The following is a 21946-nucleotide window of genomic DNA, read 5'->3' as shown; positions in this document are numbered from 1 at the left end:
GTAAAAGAACTAAAAAAGAGCCACCATGGCTTAACAACCATGTAAGAGAAGCAGAGAGATAAAAAGGCATCTTTTAAAAAGTGGAAGTCAAATCCTAGTGAGGTAAATAGAAAGGAGCATAAACACTGCCAAATTAAATGTAAAAATTTAGTAAGAAAAGCCAAAAAGGAGTTTGAAGAACAGCTAGCTAAAAACTCAAAAGGTAATAGCAAAATGTTTAAGTATATTAGAAGCAGGAAGCCTGCTAAACAACCAGTGAGGCCGCTGGACGATCGAGATACAAAAGGAGCATTTAAAGATGATAAAGTCATCGTGGAGAAACTAAATGAATTCTTTGCTTCAGTCTTCACGGCTGAGGAGATTCCCAAACCTGAGCTGTCTTTTGTAGGTGACAAATCTGAGGAATTGTCACAGATTGAAGTGACACTAGAGGACATTTTGGAATTAATTGAGAAATTTAACAGTAAATGTCACTGGGACCAGATGGCATTCACCCAAGAGTTCTGAAAGAACTCAAATGTGAAATTGCAGAAGCAAACGGAATGTTAGGAATAATTAAAAAAGGGACAGAGAATATCTTATTGCCCTTATATAAATCCATGGTATGCCCACATCTTGAATACTGTGTACAGATGTGGTCCCTTCATCTCAAAAAAGATATACTGGCATTAGAAAAGCTTCAGAAAAGGGCAACTAAAATTATTAGGGGTTTGGAACGGAGAGATTAAAGAGGCTAGGACTTTTCAGCTTGGAAAAGAGGAGACTAAGGGGGGATATGATAGAGGTATATAAAATCATGAGCGGTGTGGAGAAAGTGAATAAGGAAAAGTTATTTACTTGTTCCCATAAGGAGCCACCAAATGAAATTAATGGGTAGCAGGTTTAAAACAAATAAATGGAAGTTCCTCACTCAGCGCACAGTCAACCTGTGGAACTCCTTGCCTGAGGAGGTTGTGAAGGCTAGGACTATAACAGGGTTTAAAAGAGAACTGGATAAAGTCATTTATCATGAGGTTAAGTCCATTAATGGCTATTAGCCAGGATGGGTAAGGAATGATGTCCCTAGCCTCTGTTTGTCAGAGGGTGGAGATGGATGGCAGGAGAGAGATCACTAGATCGTTACCTGTTAGGTTCACTTCCTCTGGGGCACCTGGCATTGGCCACAGTCAGTAGACAGGATACTGGGCTGGATGGACCTTTGGTCTGACCCAGTATGGCCGTTCTTATGTTTTTGGTGACATACATTAGGTACCATATTGCTAGCATACATAAACTGAAAGTTCTCACATGAGCCAATATGTGGGGGAAGGTCTTGCAGGATCCTCTACACAGCTCTGTAGGAATTCCATAAAAATAAAATCTGGTGGAAGGCAGAAATTAGGGGTCATAGTAACTAACTGGCTTCCTGTCTCCTTCCTCCTCCTCCTCCTCCCAGCCCAGGCATTTACTTTATGACAGATTCCCAGTTGTGTAAGCAAAGAAAATGCTAGAACCATTCTGCTGCTCACTGAGAAACCTGTGATAACCGCTGCATTGTATTTAAAGATATGAAGTGCATGCAGAATCAACAGCTTTCCACACCAGTTCTTTTCTAGTTGTGACACAGGCTAGACCCATCTAATAGTTCAATTACCACAAATTGTACCATAATCACCCTTGCTTTTTGAATTTATTGCAGAATTGTTCAATTACGTACATTTTAATTTTTTAAACATCTTTAGGGTCCTCATTGTGTGATGAAAACTCGAAATGTTAACTATAACTAGACGGAGTGGGATTTGCCAGTTTGTAGAAAACTTAGTGAACTGCCCTTATTTATCTAGCTCAGTAAGGTGTTACCACTGACATGTAATGGTGCTTTTGATACCAGCATTGTAAGTTATTTCACTGTGGGTTGCTTAAGCAGTAACATATTTATTTGCATTGTTGATGGTATAGAGAGCAGTGATTTTCAACCCATCAGCACACTGCTCAGGTCCATGTGATATCCTCAGGGACAGACAGATGGTATGTATATTGTGTGGATGCAGCCCATACAACCCAGATTGTTTCATATGTGGCCTACAATGGTAAGTAGATTGAGAATCACTGGTAGAGTGGATAGTGAATTATGCAACGGAACAACTAGCTGCTGGCAAAATTTGATAGGGAAATATATTGGGGAAGGGATGCATTTAATAAAGCAGAACTGCTTCCTGGTGATAAGAACCCTAAATGCCTTGGTTAATACAAAAGTCTGCAACATAATGAAAATTTAGGGGCAGTATAAAAAACTGAATTCAGCAGCAAAAAGCCAACAAGATATAGTGGAGATAGCAAGTTGGAGAGTTTGGAGGAGCAGAGCAACCATGATTCTAGGTTTATAAACATAATTCAGACTTAAACTGTTGTATAGAACACCAGGAATTGAGCAGAGTAGTTCAGAATAGATGAAACTATTAGACTGAGGTGGAAACTATTTTAGCTTAGAACAAAACGCTTTAGCCCACATTAGGAAACTAAAGTTTCAGATATATTATTGGCCACAATGGTGAGTATAATACAAAATTTATAGAACATTTAATACTGAATTTTTCCTTGAAAAGGGAATTAAAATGATTTATGTCCACACTTTTACCTACTGAAAAAATTACGTATCTAGTAAAAAGAAAAGGAGGACTTATGGCACCTTAGAGACTAACAAATTTATTAGTCTCTAAGGTGCCACAAGTCCTCCTTTTCTTTTTGTGGATACAGACTAACACAGCTGCTACTCTGAAACCTGTCATATCTAGTGATGCTTGTTCTCAGGGTTTTTAGATATTTAAAATTCCACAGAATTGAGCCAAATTGTATACACCATCTGTCAAAAGAAAGCCATTTAGCAGATTCTCTCTCACTTTACTGGGCCCTCTCAGAGGACAAAGTAATGAACATTTCCCCTACAACTGTGCTGACACTTAAGGTATTATTTCAGTGCTATCAGTAATCTGAAAGAGATATTTTGCAAAATGGAAGTAGCTGGCAGAATTGAAGTTTGTTCAAGCTTCTAACAGGTTATAAAAATTTAAAAAATAAAAATTCTCTAGAACTATATTTTAAAATGTTTAACTGAATCTACCTAATTTTTCTGAAAGTCTTCCAGTAAAATCATTTCAGATACTTGTTTAGCAGATTTTGTAAAAACAAACTGTTCCTTCTACCACTTATTAATATTTTCCATTATGTATCACATAAGAGTGGGAGAACATTATGCCAGAGTAATAATCCTAATTTCACACTCATTTCCAAAAAAGTCCAAATAATTCAGTCCCATTTTACAGAATATAGATTGATCCTTATGGAAAGTCCTTGGAAACTAGAGCATCTTCTTGTTACATTATCTTGCAGAATAACTGTAGGAACCCAGTACTATGACCTAAAGTGAGGTGTAGATAGTTCTATGATATACAATAATTGCCTCTTTGTGTTAGGACATTTTCAAAAAGGCTGCAAAGTAAAGATGAACTTTAATTTAGCATGGAATAACAGCTAGATACAACTTATACTAAATAATAATGGACAGGGGTGCTCTAGAGCAAGCATATGTATTAGAGTAGAAATTTTATGTTTTTCAACAAAACCCACACATTCCCCTTGGAAGGTCTTGCAATAAAAGCTACCACACTGAGTACCTTATTAATTGACTCCATAGGACATCTTCAGTAAGGGACTTTTGTGAGCAAAGAGAACTGACCAGTTACAATTGTAGGGATATGGGAAAAGTAAGTAGTCCAGGGCCATCTTGTATTTATAACAATCAGTGTCTGGGAACCAGTTAAGCTGACTGATTTAGTTAGCTTCAGTACTCATTGAAGACTTGAGAGGAGCAAGGGAGTAACAGCTTTCTCCCTGTAGAACTGCTTGGAATGCCAGCATACTTGTAATTCTGCTTTGCTGGAGGAAGTATAATTTTAAAACTATGAATTGGTATATTTCAAATTATGCATAAAATAGGTATAATGCTCCTAAGACAGTCCCACATTCTGATAAGGAAAAAAAAAAAAATCAAAGTTCCCACTTGGTTCATATCAAATGAAAAGTACGTACCTCACTTTTTTTTTTAAATGCATCTAAATTATAAAACTTGCTTTTCTGAAAGTTCTCTGACTATGTATTTCTGCTGAGTTAGAAATTACTGTGAAAAAAGTTAGGGAAGGTAAACTATGTTATTTTTTCAAAATCCAAAAGTGCTTTTTTTACATTTGAAAAACCATGGATGTTTTGTCATCAAATCCAAGGGGATTTTTCATAATTAATGTATACAAGCAAAACTGGCAAGATAACTATAGGAAATAGGACTGTATTTCTGCCCAATAGTGAGAGTGGTGAGGTAAGGAACTTTATTAATAAATAGCTTTTACACAAGTTGTCCTTAAAAAAGACAAGTGAAGTTTTAATCTCATAAAAGGGCTGTTTTAAAATTGCAACTGGCTATTTTAACATGAAACATTTATCTACAATGAGCAGAAAGGGTATACAGTACTTCAATTTTAACCAAATATCAAAAGTACTAGACCACAGCAAGATACAGTACATTGTCTAGAGTACTTTAATGCAGTACTTCCACCTTTAGCAAGGACACTAAAGATTCAACGTACAGTAGAATCTCGATAATCCACACACTTAACATATCACAAAAATGATGAGATTTAATAGCCGAGCACTGTAGTGAGGTTTCAGAATTAAGACTTCATTTTTACAAAATACATAGTGTATTTTCTATTAAATTCACTCAAGACAGTAACAAAACTATAACCAAAGTGAACAAAGTACATTGTGGTGTATTAGCTTTTTTATTGCATTTATTCATTCACTTATGGGACCAATGCTGATCCCGTAAACAGTTGGAACATGCTGTAATTCAAAGTTCAGTCATTTGCAATGGGTTTCAGTGTGAATTAGTGATATTTTGCTGTTCCCCATCCCCCATATCCACCATGTCAACTCTAATCTCAGAGAGCAAGACTTTAGTACAGAGATATACATATTTACACAATTATAATGCAAACTAAAAATCTTATTTGTGGATATTCTCTACAAAGAAATTGAAATCAGAGTTTCTCATTAACTTAGAATAGCAACCCTTTGTCAATGTAATTTCACAGCCGCCTGGAATCAATGTGAATGACCTGTGTAAGTCATCACCTCAAGTGAAAATCTGACGTTTTTCATTTGTTTTTGACCATCACCAGTTACCTGCCTGGCATTTCATCTCCAAGTTATAATATTAGATGCTATATTTCTAGTACAATATATTGCTGCATCCACATTGGATGCATACGATGCATTTCATTGTTCAGCTATTTAACAGGCTAACAGGTTTACAAGCAAATATTGTGATACTTTGTAAGGAGTATTTTAACACAATTTACTATTTTATCTTCTATCTCTGCATATTAGTTTAGGACAGTTTACATTGCTTACATTTGTCAACAATTCTTCAGACTTAGTGCTGAGGTGGAGAGGAGAGACTATTAAAAGGGTTAGAACACATCCAACAATGTGAAACAAGTGTAACAATGTTGAAGTATATTTTTCTGAATGTAGAGAAATTCAAAGCAGTTAAGGGTAAAGTTTTGTATCCTGTATATCCATGGAAAAGGCTAAATGTGGACCTAGATACATTATTCTGTTTTTCAATTTAAAATGTTTAGATGTAAAAAGTAGTGTCAATTGTTCAAATAAAACTTAGTGATAAGCTTTTGCATTACTGGAAACTGAGTATTACATAGTAATTGATATACCTGTAGTTACTTAATATAGCAACTACAAACCGGTAGGTACTGAACAATTTTGTGGTTTAAAGCACTTCATTTAATAATGGAACTAAAGGGCTAAACTTCAGGTGAAAATTCTGAAGTATTTACAACCAGTTACACCAAGTATTAACTGCATATGCAGGTGATTTAACAAAACTTCACTTCTTGTATATTTTAAAAAAATCAAAACAGTCACTAGGAACCAGCGTTTGCTATCTTATACTGAATACATGTTGAATTCATTCATAGCTTATTAATGATTTTAAGCGCAACCATAAAATTAGTTAATTGTCAGCTGGTAAAACGGAACTGTAGTATTGGCTTTCAACAAAAATGATGTATAAACATTCAAGTCTAATTTCTTCTAAAAAGGCAGAAGACTGTGCAAACAGTACACAAGCCATATTATGACATTTGCAGACTGACAAAGTGTATACTAGTGGTTTAATTGAAGAGTGATTTTTCACAGACCTAAAAACAAAACAAATAACCTCCAATATTGTAACTAATCACGAGTACAATGCACAGAGAATCAGTGGTAACTATTTTATTGTTGGAATATAAAGGAAAGTTGGGATATCATAGTTTTACTCTTATTTATTGTGAAGACTGCATTCTCACCTGTAAAAGAAATATGGCATCACACACAATACACTTCTTGGACTTCAGAACATGGCTGTTATTCTGAAAAGGTAATGGAAACAGTGATCCCTGTTTACTATTAAAATAACTTACGGTATTAAAGTTTAAAAAACAACTTACTAATTTTTCACTATAAGTTTTTATGAATTTCAGTTCTTAACTCACATTAATCTACGTAATCATTAAGTAACAGCTCTGCCTATATTACTGCATCAAGCCAATAAACATTTAAATGCACTTCACATCAAAAGATTATGTAAACTTTATTCTTTTTTCCTTCAGAAAGGTTGGGGCGCATTTCAGCAGTCAATCTGGTCACAATCAGCAAACTGAGGCCCAAACTCCTTTATTGCCTCATTGGTGATGCTATCCTGTGGATGACCACACATGGTACTAGATTACCCACTCTAGTGAAGTGCCCTTTTAAGCAGCTTCCAATAAGGCCTACAGTTCAAGATAAACATGACAAAGCGTCACCTTTGTTTAGATTACTGATGGACTCTGACACAAGATAAAATAAAGTTATGTATATTTTGTTATACTTACAAGCAGCTCCAATCCTGAGTATTTATGGTATATCTAAACATACAAAAATGTATGTACATTTTTCTCCACTTTCTTGTAAACAGTTGTCAGTATACTGTTTTTAATCCCTTTATCTTTGAAACATGCAAATCATACATACAGTATAAATACACAAGGAAACAATTACACTCATTCAAAAGCTAAGCAACAAAAATGGTAGCTGCAGTATTCAAAATTTTAAATAATCAATGCTTGAGGCATCCTAGACACCTAAAAGCAGATGATCATTCTACTGTTCTTAGCTGCAGTTGTAGAAATACTGAGATTTTTGCACCTTCCATGCTATTACAGTATTTATAACACTATTGTATGTGGAGATAAAGACTTGTTTACTATACCTCTTCTTTTCAGTGAAGGATAAAGCAGCACTTACATATACTGAAACCATGGCAACAACAGCTGGTGTTGCTACTGATAGATTAGGAATTTTTCCATTCTAACAATTCTTAAATTAAAAAAAGTAAAGAAAAGTGACCTAAACAATTGATTACATGTTCATTCCTTGGGCACTTAACAGCGAATCCAGCATGTCGAATGTATCTTTGTAGTCCATATGCTGGCTGTTTGTACTGTACTCGTGATTGGCATCAGGACCGTTCTCCACTGGCTTCTTGTCCAGTTTCACGAGGGTGCTGAGATGTCCGTAGCCCACCTGGTATGTGACAGGGGGAGGAGGGGGTAAGGGAAGGTTAAAAACAGAGTTGTGAGAGGATACATACTGCTTAACAGAGGAGGAAGAACTAGATGAACTACCTGAACTTTTGGAACTTTTGCTCAATTTGGAGTGGTGGTTGTGAGAAGCATCATTGCTGTGCAACTTCTTTCTTGAAGAACCGGAACTAGAGGAATTACCATCACTACTCAGGCCAACAGGACTCCTCAAAACAGTTGGTGTTATTCCATCAGTGCTATGTTTACTGCCGCCACTACTACTGCCACCACTATGTGAATGCTTGTGACTGCTACTGTGATGGCGATTTGAAGAATGTTCTTTGTGCTTTTCTTTATGGTCTTTGCTAACATGTGGACTTGAGTGTTTGCTTTTTCCACTGCCCTCATCAGATGAGCTGTGTCTTTCTGAAGAAACTTTAATTTTCATTTTCAGATCTTCTTTACTGGAACTCTTTTCTGTAGGTGGGATTGGTATTCGCAGTTTGAGTGATCCACCCTTTTCTTTTTTATCAGACGCATGTTTTTCTGGTTTCTCTGCATTTGCAACAGGAATTTTCATTTTAATAGGGGAAGTAACAGAACTGCTACTGGCTGCTTGTGGTTGGATGTGCTTTTTATGTTGCTGTTCTACTTGGGTAGCTACGTAATGTTCCCTTACATCCAGTTCAAGGGTTTCTAGTTTGCGTTTCTCTCTGTATTTATCCAAGGACATTTTCTGAGGAATTACAGGAGCAGCAACCTGTCCATGGTGTTTGTTTCCTGACTTGTGAGCATAGTCTTGTTTACCAGTGGAATGCTCAGTAAGTTTGTCAGATCTGTGATGTAACCCAGCATGCAATTGTACAGAAGTTCCCTGTTGGAAGTTCAGATTGTACTGACTACCAGGTAATGTAGTTTCCTGTTTCTGAGAATATATTTGTTCGGTCCTTGTTTGTTCTTGATGTTGAGGCCATTCCTGGTGCGATGCCAAACTATATGAGGTACTTGGCATCCCTGTAGCTAATATTGCCAAGTTTTCAGGTGCATGACTGTGTTGAACAGACATACTTCCTGAGCTCAGAGGTACTGGTGCAGGAAAGGTCGACGTCGTCGATTTTTGGAAGCTTGTATTGGCAGATACACCAGTAACGGTATCCACCAAAATGGAATTCTGGACCAAAGATGAACCAAGAAGAGAATTCTCAGATACCTGTCCATCCCCTTTCGGTTTCTTAGCAGCCTGATTAGCCTATATGACAAGGAAAGGAGTAAGGACAAACTTAGAAAGTACCTACAAATAAACAGTTACCGAACATCTCAAAACTGGATAAAATAAGGTGGATTTCATTGTTTCAATTTTTAATTTAATTTAATTTATTTTAAATGTAAGCTACCATAATAGGGAACTATAGACGGACATACAATTATGAACATATTGTTAAGAAAAAGTTCAGGAAGTTTACAATCTTACTTCTAAGGTTTGTGGCAGTTATCATAGAATATCAGGGTTGGAAGGGACCTCAGGAGGTCATCTAGTCCAACCCCCTGCTCAAAGCAGGACCAATCCCCAATTTTTGCCCTGATCCCTAAATGGCTCCCTCAAGGATTGAACTCACAACCCTGGGTTTAGAAGGCCAATGCTCAAAACCACTGAGCTATCCCTCCCTGCATGTGTCCTATGACAAATTACTTAGGCAACAAGTTCTTACCCTCCAATTACGAATCCTCTTCAGTCGGCTAGGCGTTTTCTCTAGTATTTGCAGAAACTCATGTGTGAGCTCTGGGGAAAAAACCAAAAGCCTCTTTTCATACTTAAAGCAGTAACAGAATCTATGGGCTTGTCTACTCAGTCAGATAGTACAGGCAAGCCATGGTGTACATTTACAGAAACCCAGCCTGCCATGCAGTAACTGGCTGTGTGAACCCTGCTACCGCTGTACATCAAAATACACTACAGAACTTACCCTCTTGCATCTTTACAGTAATAGCGCACAACCTTAAATCTTAAAATATTAGTTTAGTTTAAAATTTAGTGTGAAGGGGCTGAGCATTTGATAAGCCAAGCAGTTTAAAATCTAAAGGCTTATTCAGATCTAAACCTTATCTTACAAGCTTGGTCAGAAAGGCTGAACTGGTGACTCATAGCCTCTTGGAGGTGTTAGCCACTGTTGCAGCAGAGTAAATCATTCATTAGTGATACCCCAAGGGTTATAACTATCCCACCTCACAGGGTCCTAGAGCCTTGGCTCCAGTGTGAGCCCAGAAGTCTACACTGTAATTAAAGAACCCCTGCAAGCCTGAGTGAGCTGGCATGAGCCAGCAGTGGATATCTAACTGCAGTGTAGACATACCCTTAGAGGTCAGGACACAAGTAATCAATAATAGGTATGAAGGGGTATAGTCTAGTATGTGTGTGGGGGAAGTTAGATCTAGAGACCTCCAGGGAGAGCCCCCTCTTGAACAGAGAGTCTGTGAGAGAGCGCAAGTACAGGAACTGAGGGAGTTTGGCTGCAGAGAGAGTTTAGCCATGAAGGAGTCCAAGAGATTTAACAAATAGAAAGGCACCAAGTTCAAGAAAACTCACGAAATAAAGAAAACCCAATACACCTAACAAACGTATCGAAAACTCAGCCAACAATAAGCCGCCCCAAGAGTAAAAATGCAGGCAGAAAACCAGCAGAACGGTGCAGCTACCCATGTTATTGCACTAAGTGCAACATGTATTACCACCTGCCTCACAGACAGGGGGCATTCATGTGCATGCAGTGCAAGCAACTCATGGCCCTGAGACAGAGTACATGCACTTGAAGCCAGAGTGGCTGAACTGGATAAGCAAAGAGAGAGAGACAGAGCTATACAGAGACTACCTTCGATGACATAGTGGAGTAGTCCTACCTCCTGTCCGAAAGCCCCTGTGCTGTTAAGGAGGATGAAAGTCTCAGGGCGGGAGACCATCACACTGGGACAGAGGGAAATGATCTCATAATTGGGACCCACCTTTCAGATGATGGCATGATATCCTCTTGCATTGAGGATATCCTTCCAGAGGCAGGGAGCCAAGTTATTAGGAAGAGATAGGCAATAGTAATGGGGGACTTGATTATTTGAAATGTAGATAGTTGGGTTTGTGATGACTGAGAGAACTGCATGGTGAATTGCCTTCTGGGTGCAAAGGTAGCAGATCTCACGAAACATCTCGATAGTCTCATAGGTAGTACTGGAGAAGAGCCAATGGTATATGTAAGTATCAAAATGACATAGGGAAAGGTTGGAGAGAGGTCCTGGAGGTCAAGTTTAGGCAGCTAGGTAAGAGACTGAAGTCCAGGACCTCCATGGTAGAATTCACTGAAATGCTTCCAGTTCCAAGCACAGGGCAGTAAGACTGGCAGAACTGCAAGGTCTCAGTGCGTAGATGATACAGTGGTTCAGGGAAGAGGGATTTACATTTATTAATAACTGGGGAACTTTTGGGGAAGGATTGGCCTATAAAGAAGGGATGGGCTTCACTTTAACCAAAATGAAACCAGACTGTGGCATGTAAAATTGAAAAAGTTGTAGAGGATTGTTTAAACTGGGGAAAACCTGATAGGGGTGGAGGAGTGCATGGTTCAGGTGGAGACATCCCTTGGAGGGGAACTTTATCTTAGTATAGAGGATAGGAAAGAAGTTGGTAAGATACAAGTGAGATGTAATGCGGAACAGGCAAATGTACGAGTCCCATTTAAATACAAACACACAAAGGCAAGCAACTGAATATTGACAAAATGTACAAGTGCTTATATACAAATTCTAGAACTCTAAATAAGATGGGTGAACTACAATGTCTGGGATTAAAGGAGGATATTGATATAATAAGCATCACAGAAACTTGGTGGGAAGAGAATAATCAACAGGACACACTAATACCAGGGTATAAGATATATAAGGAATAACAGACTAAGTCACGTTGCTGGGGGACTGGCATTATATAGTAAAGAAATCAGAGTCAAAAACTAAAAATCTTAAATGAAACAAAACTGTACCACAAAATCACTATGGATAGAAATTGAGTGCCTGGAGGGGAAAAAAGTATAGAAGTAGGAATATACACTGACCACCTAACCAGGATGGTAACAGTGAATGTGAATGCTAAGGGAGGTTTAGAGAGGCTACAAAACCAGAAAGTGCAATAATAAGTGGGGAAATCAACTATCCTTATATTGACGCGATAAGCGTCACCTCATGGCCGGATGCAGAAATAAAATTTCTAGATACCATAAAATGACTGCTTCTTGGAGCAATTAGTTCTGAAACCCACTAGGAGAGAGGCAATTCTTGATTTAGTCCAAAGTGAAGGACAGGTACTGGTCCAAGAGGTAACTAGAGCTCAACCACTTGGTAATAGGGACCAAAATGTAATTAAATGCAACAGGGAGGGGAGGAGAAATAATACTAAAAAGCCCACCACGGTAAAATGCAACTTTAAAAAGGGAACTACATAAAAATGAAGATGCTCGTTGGATAGAAATTAAAAGGAACTATCAAAAGGGCTAAATACCTGCAAGCAGCATGGGAACTATTTAAAAACCACCATAATGGAAGCTCAGATGATATGTATACACCAAATCAGGAAAGACATTAAAAGGTCCAAAAGAATGCCATCACAGCTCAAGAACAGAGTACAGGGGCCAATAGAAGACAAAATGATAGGAAGGAGCACGAACTCTGACAGGTTAAGCATAAAAAGACAGGCCCAGAAAGAATTTGAGAAGCAATTTACTAAAAATGCAAAAACTAACAGTAAGAAATTCTTTTTAAGAACATCAGAAACAGGAAGTCTGCCAAATAGGCAATGGGGCCACTAGACAACGAAGTTGTTAAATGAGCACTCAAGGAAGACAAGGCCACTGCAGGAAAACTAAATGAGTTCTTTGCATTGGTCTTCACTGAAAAGGATGAGGGTGGAGGGGAGATACCCACATCAAAGCTATGCTTCTTGGGTGACAAGTACAGTCCCACATTGATGTATCAATAGAAGAGATTTTAGAACAAATTGATTATACAGTGATAAAATCACCAGGACCAGATGGTATTCACTCAAGAGTTCTGAAGGAACTCACATATGAAACTGCAGAACTACTAACTGTGGTTTGTAACCTATTACTGAAATCAGCCTCTATACCAGATGACTGGAAGATAGCTAACATAAAACTGATTTTTTAAAAGGGCCCTAGAGGCAATCTTGGCAATTACAGGCTGGTGAACCTAATTTCAGTACGAGAAAAATTGGCACAAACAATAGTAAAGAACAGAATTATCAGACACACACACAATATGCTGGAGAAGAGTCAACATGGCTTTTGTAAAGGAAAGTCATGCCCCGCCAATATATTAGAATTCTTTGAAGGTATCAACAAGCGTAGTGGACTTGGATTTTCAGAAAGCCCTGGACAGGGGGTCTCATCAAAGGCTCTTAAGGAAACTAAGCTGTCATAGAATAAGAGGGAAGATCCTCTCATGGATCAGTAACTGGCTAAAAGACAGGAAATGAAGGGTAGGAATAAACAGCAAGTTTTCACTGGAGAGAGGTAAACAGTCGGGTCCTCCAATGATCTGCACTGGGACTTGTCTCATTCAACATATTTATTAATGATCTGGAAATGGGAATGAAATGGCAAAGTTTGCAGGTAATTATCTTGAATAATTTTGTAAGTCCAAAGCTGACTGCAAAGAGTTCTAGCAGAATCTCACAAAACTGGTGATAGGACAACAAAATGGCAAATTAAATTCAATGTTGATAAATGCAAAGTAATGCATATTGGAAAAAATAATCCCAACTATACATATTTCATGATGGGTTCTAAATTAGCTGACACCCCTCAAGAAGAATCTTGGTGTCATTGTGGATAGTTTCAGCTCAATGCGCAGCAGTGGGCAAAAAGGCTAACAATGTTAGGAGCTGTTGGGAAAGGGATACAAAATAAGACAAGAAAATTTTTTACACGGCCACTACATAAATCCATGGTGCTCCCATACCTTGAATACTGTGTCCAGTTCTGGTTATCCTATCTCAGAAAGGATTAGTGGAACTGGACTAGGTTCGAAGAAGTGAAACACAGAGGATCAAGGGGATAGAACAGCTTCCATATGAGCAGACTAAAAAGATTAGGGTTGTTCAGCTTAGAAAAGAGACCACTAAGGGCAGATATGATAGAGGTCTATTATATCATAAATGGAGCAGAAAAGTGTAATGAGAAGTTTTTACCCTTTCCCCACAATACACAAGCCAAGGATCACTCAAAGAAATTAATAGGCAGCAGCTTTAATACAAACAAGATGAAGTACTTTTTCTCAGAACACACAATTAACTTGTGGAACTCACTGACTTGGGATGTTGTATACCTGGCTTCAAAAAAGAACTAGATAAGTTCATGCAGGATACATCCATCAATGGCTATTAGCCAAGATGGTCAGGAATGCAACCCCATGCTCAGGGTGCCCATAACCTCTAAGTACCAGAAGATAGGAATAGAAGATGGGGTAGATTACTCAAAAATTGCCCTGTTCTGTACAGTTTCCCTAGTGTTATGGTACTGGCCACTGTTGGAGGCAGGATTCTGGGTTAGTGGACCATCAGTATGATCCAGTGTAACAGCTCTTATGTTCTTAATCTTTGCAGTACTAGGAGCTGAACATAATTGACTTACGTATTTACATATTTTAATCAGAAAATTTGTTTGAGGTATGCTATATGCAGTTTTGAGGGCCCGAAGGAGGGATAAATGGGAAAGACTCTTACTGTTTCTCTCTAACTTCCTGGTATCCAAATCTAAAGTAGCACACATTACGAAAAACCAGCCAAGGATGTTTGGGAATTGTAGACTGAACAAATCAAAAGTTCTCCAAGAGGTCTGTTCATAAATATAATTCCAAAAAGGCCTGCACAAAAAGCAGCTCTTTTAAAACACTGGTATCCGTCACTCTGAAGGCAGATATTTTTAAAAATTCAGTGAGTTTTCAGCATGAAACTTGTATCAGGGCATTGTAAAAGTCAATTCATACTATCTGATCTTTTGTCCCTTTGAAAATCTGCAGATCACTTGAGCTTCTTGATCAATTCCTCCAATGTGCTTCTGCAAAATTTCTTGCCATGTTAGAAAGTGGGAAAGGTCTTTTCAATTAAGATATCCATGAAGCAACTAAGGCGTCTGCACCCTTTGAAGCTGCAAAGGGACTGCTACTGCCTACTAAAATTTAACATTTTTAAAATACCTGAAAATAGATGTTGAGTCAAGAGGTGGCTTTAGATTTCAGAATGGAATCCTGAAGAGCCAAGTCCTCAATAGACCTTGCAAAATAAAGTGCAAACTAATCTCCCCATGAGCTTTCTGCTGCTAAGCCCTGTGATCTGCTCAGCCTATTACACACACACACACACACACACACACACACACACTTTATACATTCCTTCCCTACATTTGCTCTGATTGGTATTCTGCTGCTCCAGGGATATAACCAAACTTGAGTGAGGAACGAGAGAAGTGTTGATCACGTAGATCTGTGGGTACCGCCTAGCAGATCTTTTCAGTCTAATTACGGATATCCACCCAGAATAAAAAGCAAATAACCAAATACATTTACTAAATAAATAGTAAAATTATGCTGATATTTAAATTGTCATCTGTAGACTACAGAGAAAATTCCACTGAGATGAATAGAGGCAGATGACCTTGCAGTTTTATGCTGCCTCACTGATTCTGTGGATAGTGCTGCATCCGTTCATATTCTCCTCACTTTAGGGCAATTTTTTTAAAATGAAAATCTTGTGACATAGAAATGGAAAACAACAGCAGGCCAGAAGAACCTTTTGTGGGTCATATCCAAGTCATGGGTTATACACCACCGCTCAACACCAGGGATTTTTGATTGCAAGACATCTCCTAGCAACCTCTGATTAGTATATAGATTCGCAAATGCTAGACAGCATTTATTATTACTGCACTGCAATAATGCTTAGGGATATCAATCACAGACCAGAGCCTCATTGTGCCAGACACAAATAAAGGGATAAATTATAAACTCTTTGGGGCAGGGACTAAGTTTAAACCAAGTGATGACAGATGGAAACAGACAGGAGCAGCATAAGGTAACAGGGAGACAAAACTGGTCACCATGAATAGTAGAAAAACAAAACAAAACAAAACAAAAAACAGTGAACAACTTTGGTAAATACCTACAAGACCATTTAATTTTCTGTTAGCAGAAAAAGTTTATTTTTCTTTCTGATAAAATCCATTAAATAGAAATTCCATGGTATTAATATTAAGGTTCCATGGTCTATGCCAGATTCACTCCTATTGCACAAAATTGGCTTTAATGTGGTTGATCCTATTTCAATCTTATAATCTTAGAAATTTTCTTTAGTCGCGGCTAATAATCTGGGTGGAAATTAAACAAATTGTCATTTTAAGGCAGCACATTCTATGAGAACTTCAGCTTTTCAGTGTGATTATTTAAAATCCCACTTCAGCAAACAACTTAAGCATGTGCTGAACTTGCAACCCACAGAAGGTGAGGCTATTTTTAATCCATCCTTGCATCCTCTTGGGCTGCAGAAGCCCCAAGCCTAATTTAGACAGCCCTGAGAGGACGTCTGAGTTATGGTAGCCTCCCCAGGCTGTCCTATGAGCTGTATTATTGCATGTGGAGGCCCTGCCCCTAGCATGGTCCACATGCCAAGTCTTGCTAGGGAGTCCGCAGAGGGGGCAACCTTATGGCCATCTTCCAATTCCTGTGCCAGAGGATTCTCCCACAGCTGATACGGGGCTCACATTGTCCCTTTATTCTGCTCTGGCCCTTTTTTCTGGCCTACACGGTCAGAGCAGGGGTGAGATTCTCATCTATACAGTCAGTGTTATTTAAGCATGAGCTAAAGGGCTTCCCTTACCCAGGACCTAAAGTAATTGGGGGTGAGTTAAATATTAGCTGAAACAGTAGCAGAATTACAAGAACAAGGTCACAATATTTAAAAAATAAAAAGGAAATACTACTTACCATCTAGCAATTCCAGAGTAACTGAAGGATCAACATATTCCCACCAATGCTTTCCATCCGTCGATACAGGAATCTCCCAATTGGACCACTTGCATGCCAAATGAATGCACACACATGCTATCACTGTGGGTTTGTACTGAAGACAGAAGGTAGTAAGGTGCAGGCTGTTGCAGAGAATTCAAACATGTAAAACAAAAAACCCAAACAAGTCAATCACTAAGATTATAGCATAAGGTTTTGTATCAAAACAGATATTAAACATTAAATCATGGAACATGCTTCTGATTAAATTCTGAAATTTTACAACCTTGAGAAAAGGCAGGTCATTTATCTAGTAAATTTAATTTGCTCTTAACAAGAGCAAAAAAAAAATTAATATCCCTCAGTTCATTCTATTGGCATTTTACTTTTTACTGAATTTTAAAGAGGGCCAAAAATTCAACATAATATGGTTGATAAAATTTCAACCACAGTGAAGTCATTAATACAGCTCATTACTGAAACTGATAATCAAACTAGTAGCTGTGGATACTCAATAGTTCCCTTGAGGTTGAGAGAATCACTTGTGTGACATGAGTAGTCTTCATTAGGCCCAGGTTTGGGGATACAAATCTGCTCTCATTTCAATTTCCCAGCTGGCAGTAGCACAAGTTTGCTGGTTCAGATACAGTGATTTTACACATCATCAGTAGGGTAAAAAGACTGTCGTGAGACAGTGATTTTAACAGGTTTTGAAAACAAAACTCTTCCAAACAAAAAACTATCCCATAACAAAGGGACCACCAAAAATGGTTAGGGTCCTCGCAAACAAACATTATATATACAAACTTGGACTTTAACAAAATCATGTACTAGGATTACATTAAATTCAACCTAATTTTGCAAAGAACACATGGAAGACTTTTAGATCTACTCCCAAACTTCATCCTTATGCACCAAAATAGCTGCATAAATTTATTAGTCTGCATTTGGACAACCAATTTTAATTTCACATAAACACTAAGATTTTTAAAAAAGCATGTTAAAAATAAACACTGCTTCTGGAAGGACAAACATTGCTTAGACTAATTCTAGTCTACCTGGAAAGAAGATTAGGTAATTTAAGAGTTTTTAGGCTGACTGCAGTTTCATAAAATTAGGATTGGATCAATGTATTTAAATCAAGAAAAAATTGCCATTAACTACAAGTGTAAACTAGAAATAGCTTTGTACTTACCAAGATGCTCGACTTTCTAGGTTAAGTTTATCTCTTTGTAATCTTTAGCTGCTATTCAGGCTACCAGTTTTAGACTTATGCACTCACAAATCGAGAAAATGTCATCAGAAAGCACCACTACACTTCTCATTGTGCATTTAACCCCTTTGTGCCACAAGGCCCTTGTACAATACACCGCACTGCAAACAGATCGGTACCACCACTGTAGATGGCCCAGTTTTCTGTTGCAACAAGGGTAGGACACATGGAGGGGGCCCTGCAGTAAAGGAAGCTATAGTGTGCTACAACAGTGCAACAAAGAGGTTCAGGATAACAACCTGTTGGTAGCCATGAAATAGGATGTCTGTGCCAAATCCTTGCTTGCTGTAACAAAAAGAAAATTGAAGAAAAATTAGCAATCTACTCTAAATTGTTGGCTTCATTCCAAAATTAAAATGCTTTAACCTCAAAATGAATGGTATGGAGAACACTAATAAGATACATTAGCTGCCTTTAAAAGTAAATCAGCTACTTAGCTCTTGGCACTGAGGACAGGTTTACTCATCCTCACTGAGCTATAATTGGAGATGGGCAAATCATTCAGTTCATCAACCTTCCCTCTACTGTACATAGTATGTTGATCCTTCTGCCTCTTGAACTGTCTCTATCTGAGACACAAAAGGATGGACGTCTCCCTTTCATCTCCTTAGCCTTCCCAAATCTAAGACAGTGTGGGCGGAGGGAAGGCTCTCTTACCTTCCATCCGAACTCTAGTGCTTGCCAGCCTCCTTACTTTAGTTCTAGATGGTTCCTTACCACAACCCTCCCCACAGCTGGGTCTCTCAGCAGGACAGTCGAATGGAGAGCCAGTTTGCACTATAGCTCAGGCCAGAGATTATTGCTCCTCTCCAGCTGAAGGAGCATAGAGCAGTTGAGAAAAACCTCAATGACCATATACCAGTAACCCATAATTATCCCAGAAAGTCCTAGAACAGAGCTAGTTCCCAAACTAGACAGTTTAAGGGTTAAATTAGTTTGTGTGCACTTCTACACCTTCTTTAATCAAAATGTAATGCTCAGAAGCATGGAACAAAACATTTGATTATATTAGAAGCTTCAACATAGATTTTAACAAATTTATAACTCATTAAAAATGGTCATCAAATTCAAGTCTTCAACGTCCCAAAGACTGATTATGATGCCTCTGGGGCGTAACAGCCACCAAGTTTCTGGCCCTTATCTGCCAAACCCCCAAGGTCCTCACTCAAATAAGAGCACTTACTCTTAAAATGTGTAAGATGGAATGTCTGGGCACAATGAGCTTAACTGAAGATTGAATGCAGCCTTCATTGAATTTTCTCACTTTGATACTACCACTTGAAATCAGTGCTACCTGGAGAAAATGTACTGTTGGATCTTATGTCAAAGGGAGCATTGTCACAAACCTCTATTCTTTTATTTTAAGGAGTTTGTCTGAAAAAGAAAAATTGTAGCAGTAGCTTTCAAATTTAGCAATCTGGGAAGCTTTTCAAACCATCATTTTATCAAAATCCAGTCGAATTCCGTTTCCCATTACTGCTGATAATAAAGATACAAATGTGTAAACCAGGCTTATGCCTTTTGCTAGGGCTGGGCAATGCCATAATCCATTGTTGATTACATCAGTGAATCTAACAGAAGTAATAAGAGAAAAGGACCTGTTTTCCCCACATATATTTTGGTAATCCACAATAATAGAAAATAAATGGACATTTGATAGAATTGTACTACATATTTAGCTTTTTCAATCTATGTTAGTAGTTCTGTGCCAAATTTATTTTCTCAAAATTAAACTTCGATAGCTTTTCCCAAAAAGACATAGGAAAGCATATTCAGGGCTCTACTACAAAAACCCTGACACTTTCATAAGGAAACATAACTGAAAACAGAAAGGTTAAAACAAGACTGCAGTTTGTTACAGTTTTTAATCAATGTACAGAATAAGCCATCTTCATGGATTTCTACTGCAACTTTGCTGAAGGATATTTGAGTTAAAGAAAGATGAAATACCACAAATTCATCAATATGACTTTATATTAAAGAAAAAGTGGACTGCCAAAAGCTACCAGTGCAACAAATATGATAGTTGTCAAATATGGAATTGGAAGACTTGTGGCACCTTAGAGACTAATAAATTTATTTGAGCATAAGGTTTCATGAGCTACAGCTCACTTCACCAGACGCATTCAGTGGTTTTGGTTCCCCCCCCCCCCACTGAATGCATCCGATGAAGTGAGCTGTAGCTCACGAAAGTTTATGCTCAAATAAATTTGTTAGTCTCTAAGGTGCCACAAGTCCTCCTTTTCTTTTTGCAGATACAGACTATCATGACTGCTACTCTGAAATATGAAATTGTTACCTAAACAATTTTGTTTTACATAATTTTAAGTTGAACAGCAAGAAACTAAGCAAAAAAAATCAGTTTGAAAATTATACATTTCAGCATCAATATAAGTCCACATTAATGGGATGCTTGCACTCATAGCACTACACAGACTTCTGTAACTAAGATTTCAAATTTATTCGATTTACATACTTGTGTAATCAAGTGAAGTTTACCAAAGACCAGGATACAGGTGTTTAAGCTCAACGCACCAAAGCCACAAGAGGGAAAGACTGTCAAAGGTATTCATATAAACTTTTTAAACAAGGACAATGTTTTAATGCAGCTTAGCTTTCTGTGCTTTAGTAAGATCACACTAGTTAACCTAATTAAAACCTAGTTAAAGGCTGGAACTCCACCCTTAACTAACTCTTTAGTGCTGATAAGGGATTATTTGAGAAATGTGCAAAAAAGTAGAAGGTTTATCAACAAGGCAATGACCTTGTCAAAGGTATAAAAAAGTCAGAGCAAATCAAGAGAGCATGACAGTTTACTACTCATCTGTTTGATGGCAGATAAATATGACTTCCAGCCCAGAATATGTTTCCCATCATTCTTTATCACTCGGGGGCAGGGCTGTGTATCTTAATCCTTCGTTGCACAATCAACCATGAAAGACTGGCGTGGGTACTTGATGTAAGTAACCAAACCCTTAAGGCAGGACCTTGTGGTACAATTAATCTACCTTCCAAGAGTCTGGGGTCTTCCATAAATCCCTGGCAGGATTAGATTACTGAATCCGTTGTTAATGGGAACAGCAACCCTGCCCACCTGATGTGGTTCCCAATTTTCAGTCTGTGAGCCTTTTCCTGAAGACAAGTCAATTGAAGGTGCAGTGCTTCTGGGGAGATCTTATAAGTATTTAATTATACTCCCAGAAAATTTCAGTGTGCTGGTCTTCTTAAGAATATGTGCCATCAACCTGCTTGTTAGTAGGACTCAGACATTTAGGGAACTTATGGCCCCAGAGGGAGCACAACTTCCCGGGACAATCAGGGTATAAGAGCTACCTAGACTCACTGCAAGAAGGAGTACTTGGAGAGTAGAAGCTGGGTCGGGATGCTTTCCTGGTATCCCAAGGAGAGGAAGATACCCAAGCAATCCCTGGAAAGAGATGGATCCAGATGGGCAAGTCTGCACTTAAGAATGAAGAGCTATTAGAATCCTCTGGTCAAAGATCAAACAGACCCTAGGAAGAGGACGATGTTGATGAACACCTGATACATAGGGGAAAGACTGGAAGAAGACTGGGTTCAAAGGTTAAGGTTTGTGAATAGTCTTGTCTGATTGCCAAAGACTACTAGACCTTCAAAAGAGGACTGTAGAAAGCTGAGGTAAAGGTTCAGAATGGGAGGGTTTGCTCTACTTGTGATAGGATATAACTTACTTAAAATCTTCCCACCTCACATATCAGCTGAATTGTCTTGTTCGTGACATCCCCTGGAAAAGATATACATTTGGATCTACCTCCTCTTCGACAGGGTCACTTTCTCTGTCAGATTCAACCACAGTTGAGCAAATTATACTGGTGGTTTGGAAGGTGTACAGACTTTAACTGTGCAGTTTTCACATTAGTAGAGTAAGGACAATGGCTATCCCAAGATACCTGGCAATGAAGGTAAAACAGCAACAGGTCTC

General features: G+C 38.2%; 1 protein-coding gene across 8 annotated transcripts in view; it reads right to left on the bottom strand.

The window, feature by feature from the left end:
* Nucleotides 1-4390: 4390 nt before the first annotated feature.
* The window catches only part of CCNT2 (cyclin T2), a 43047-nt gene continuing 25491 nt past the window's right edge, over nucleotides 4391-21946 (bottom strand). For 5 of the 8 annotated variants that reach the window (XM_038421267.2, XM_038421268.2, XM_043505035.1 and 2 more), the window contains 4 exons: nucleotides 18225-18270; nucleotides 16692-16855; nucleotides 9368-9438; nucleotides 4391-8907 (listed from right to left, as the gene is read on the bottom strand). In XM_038421267.2, the coding sequence (XP_038277195.1) occupies nucleotides 7495-8907; nucleotides 9368-9438; nucleotides 16692-16855; nucleotides 18225-18270 (1694 nt within the window). In that variant the 3' untranslated portion in view covers nucleotides 4391-7494. Of the gene's footprint in view, nucleotides 8908-9367; nucleotides 9439-16691; nucleotides 16856-18224; nucleotides 18271-19168; nucleotides 19308-21946 lie in introns of those variants that run through there. The other 3 variants (XM_038421269.2, XM_038421270.2, XM_038421272.2) reach the window with 2 other exon arrangements.

The sequence above is a fragment of the Dermochelys coriacea genome, chromosome 11, assembly GCF_009764565.3.
Source record: "Dermochelys coriacea isolate rDerCor1 chromosome 11, rDerCor1.pri.v4, whole genome shotgun sequence".
Lineage (NCBI taxonomy): Eukaryota > Metazoa > Chordata > Testudines > Dermochelyidae > Dermochelys > Dermochelys coriacea.
Note: the sequence above shows the minus strand (reverse complement) of the source record. Positions and strands in the feature narration are given on the sequence as shown.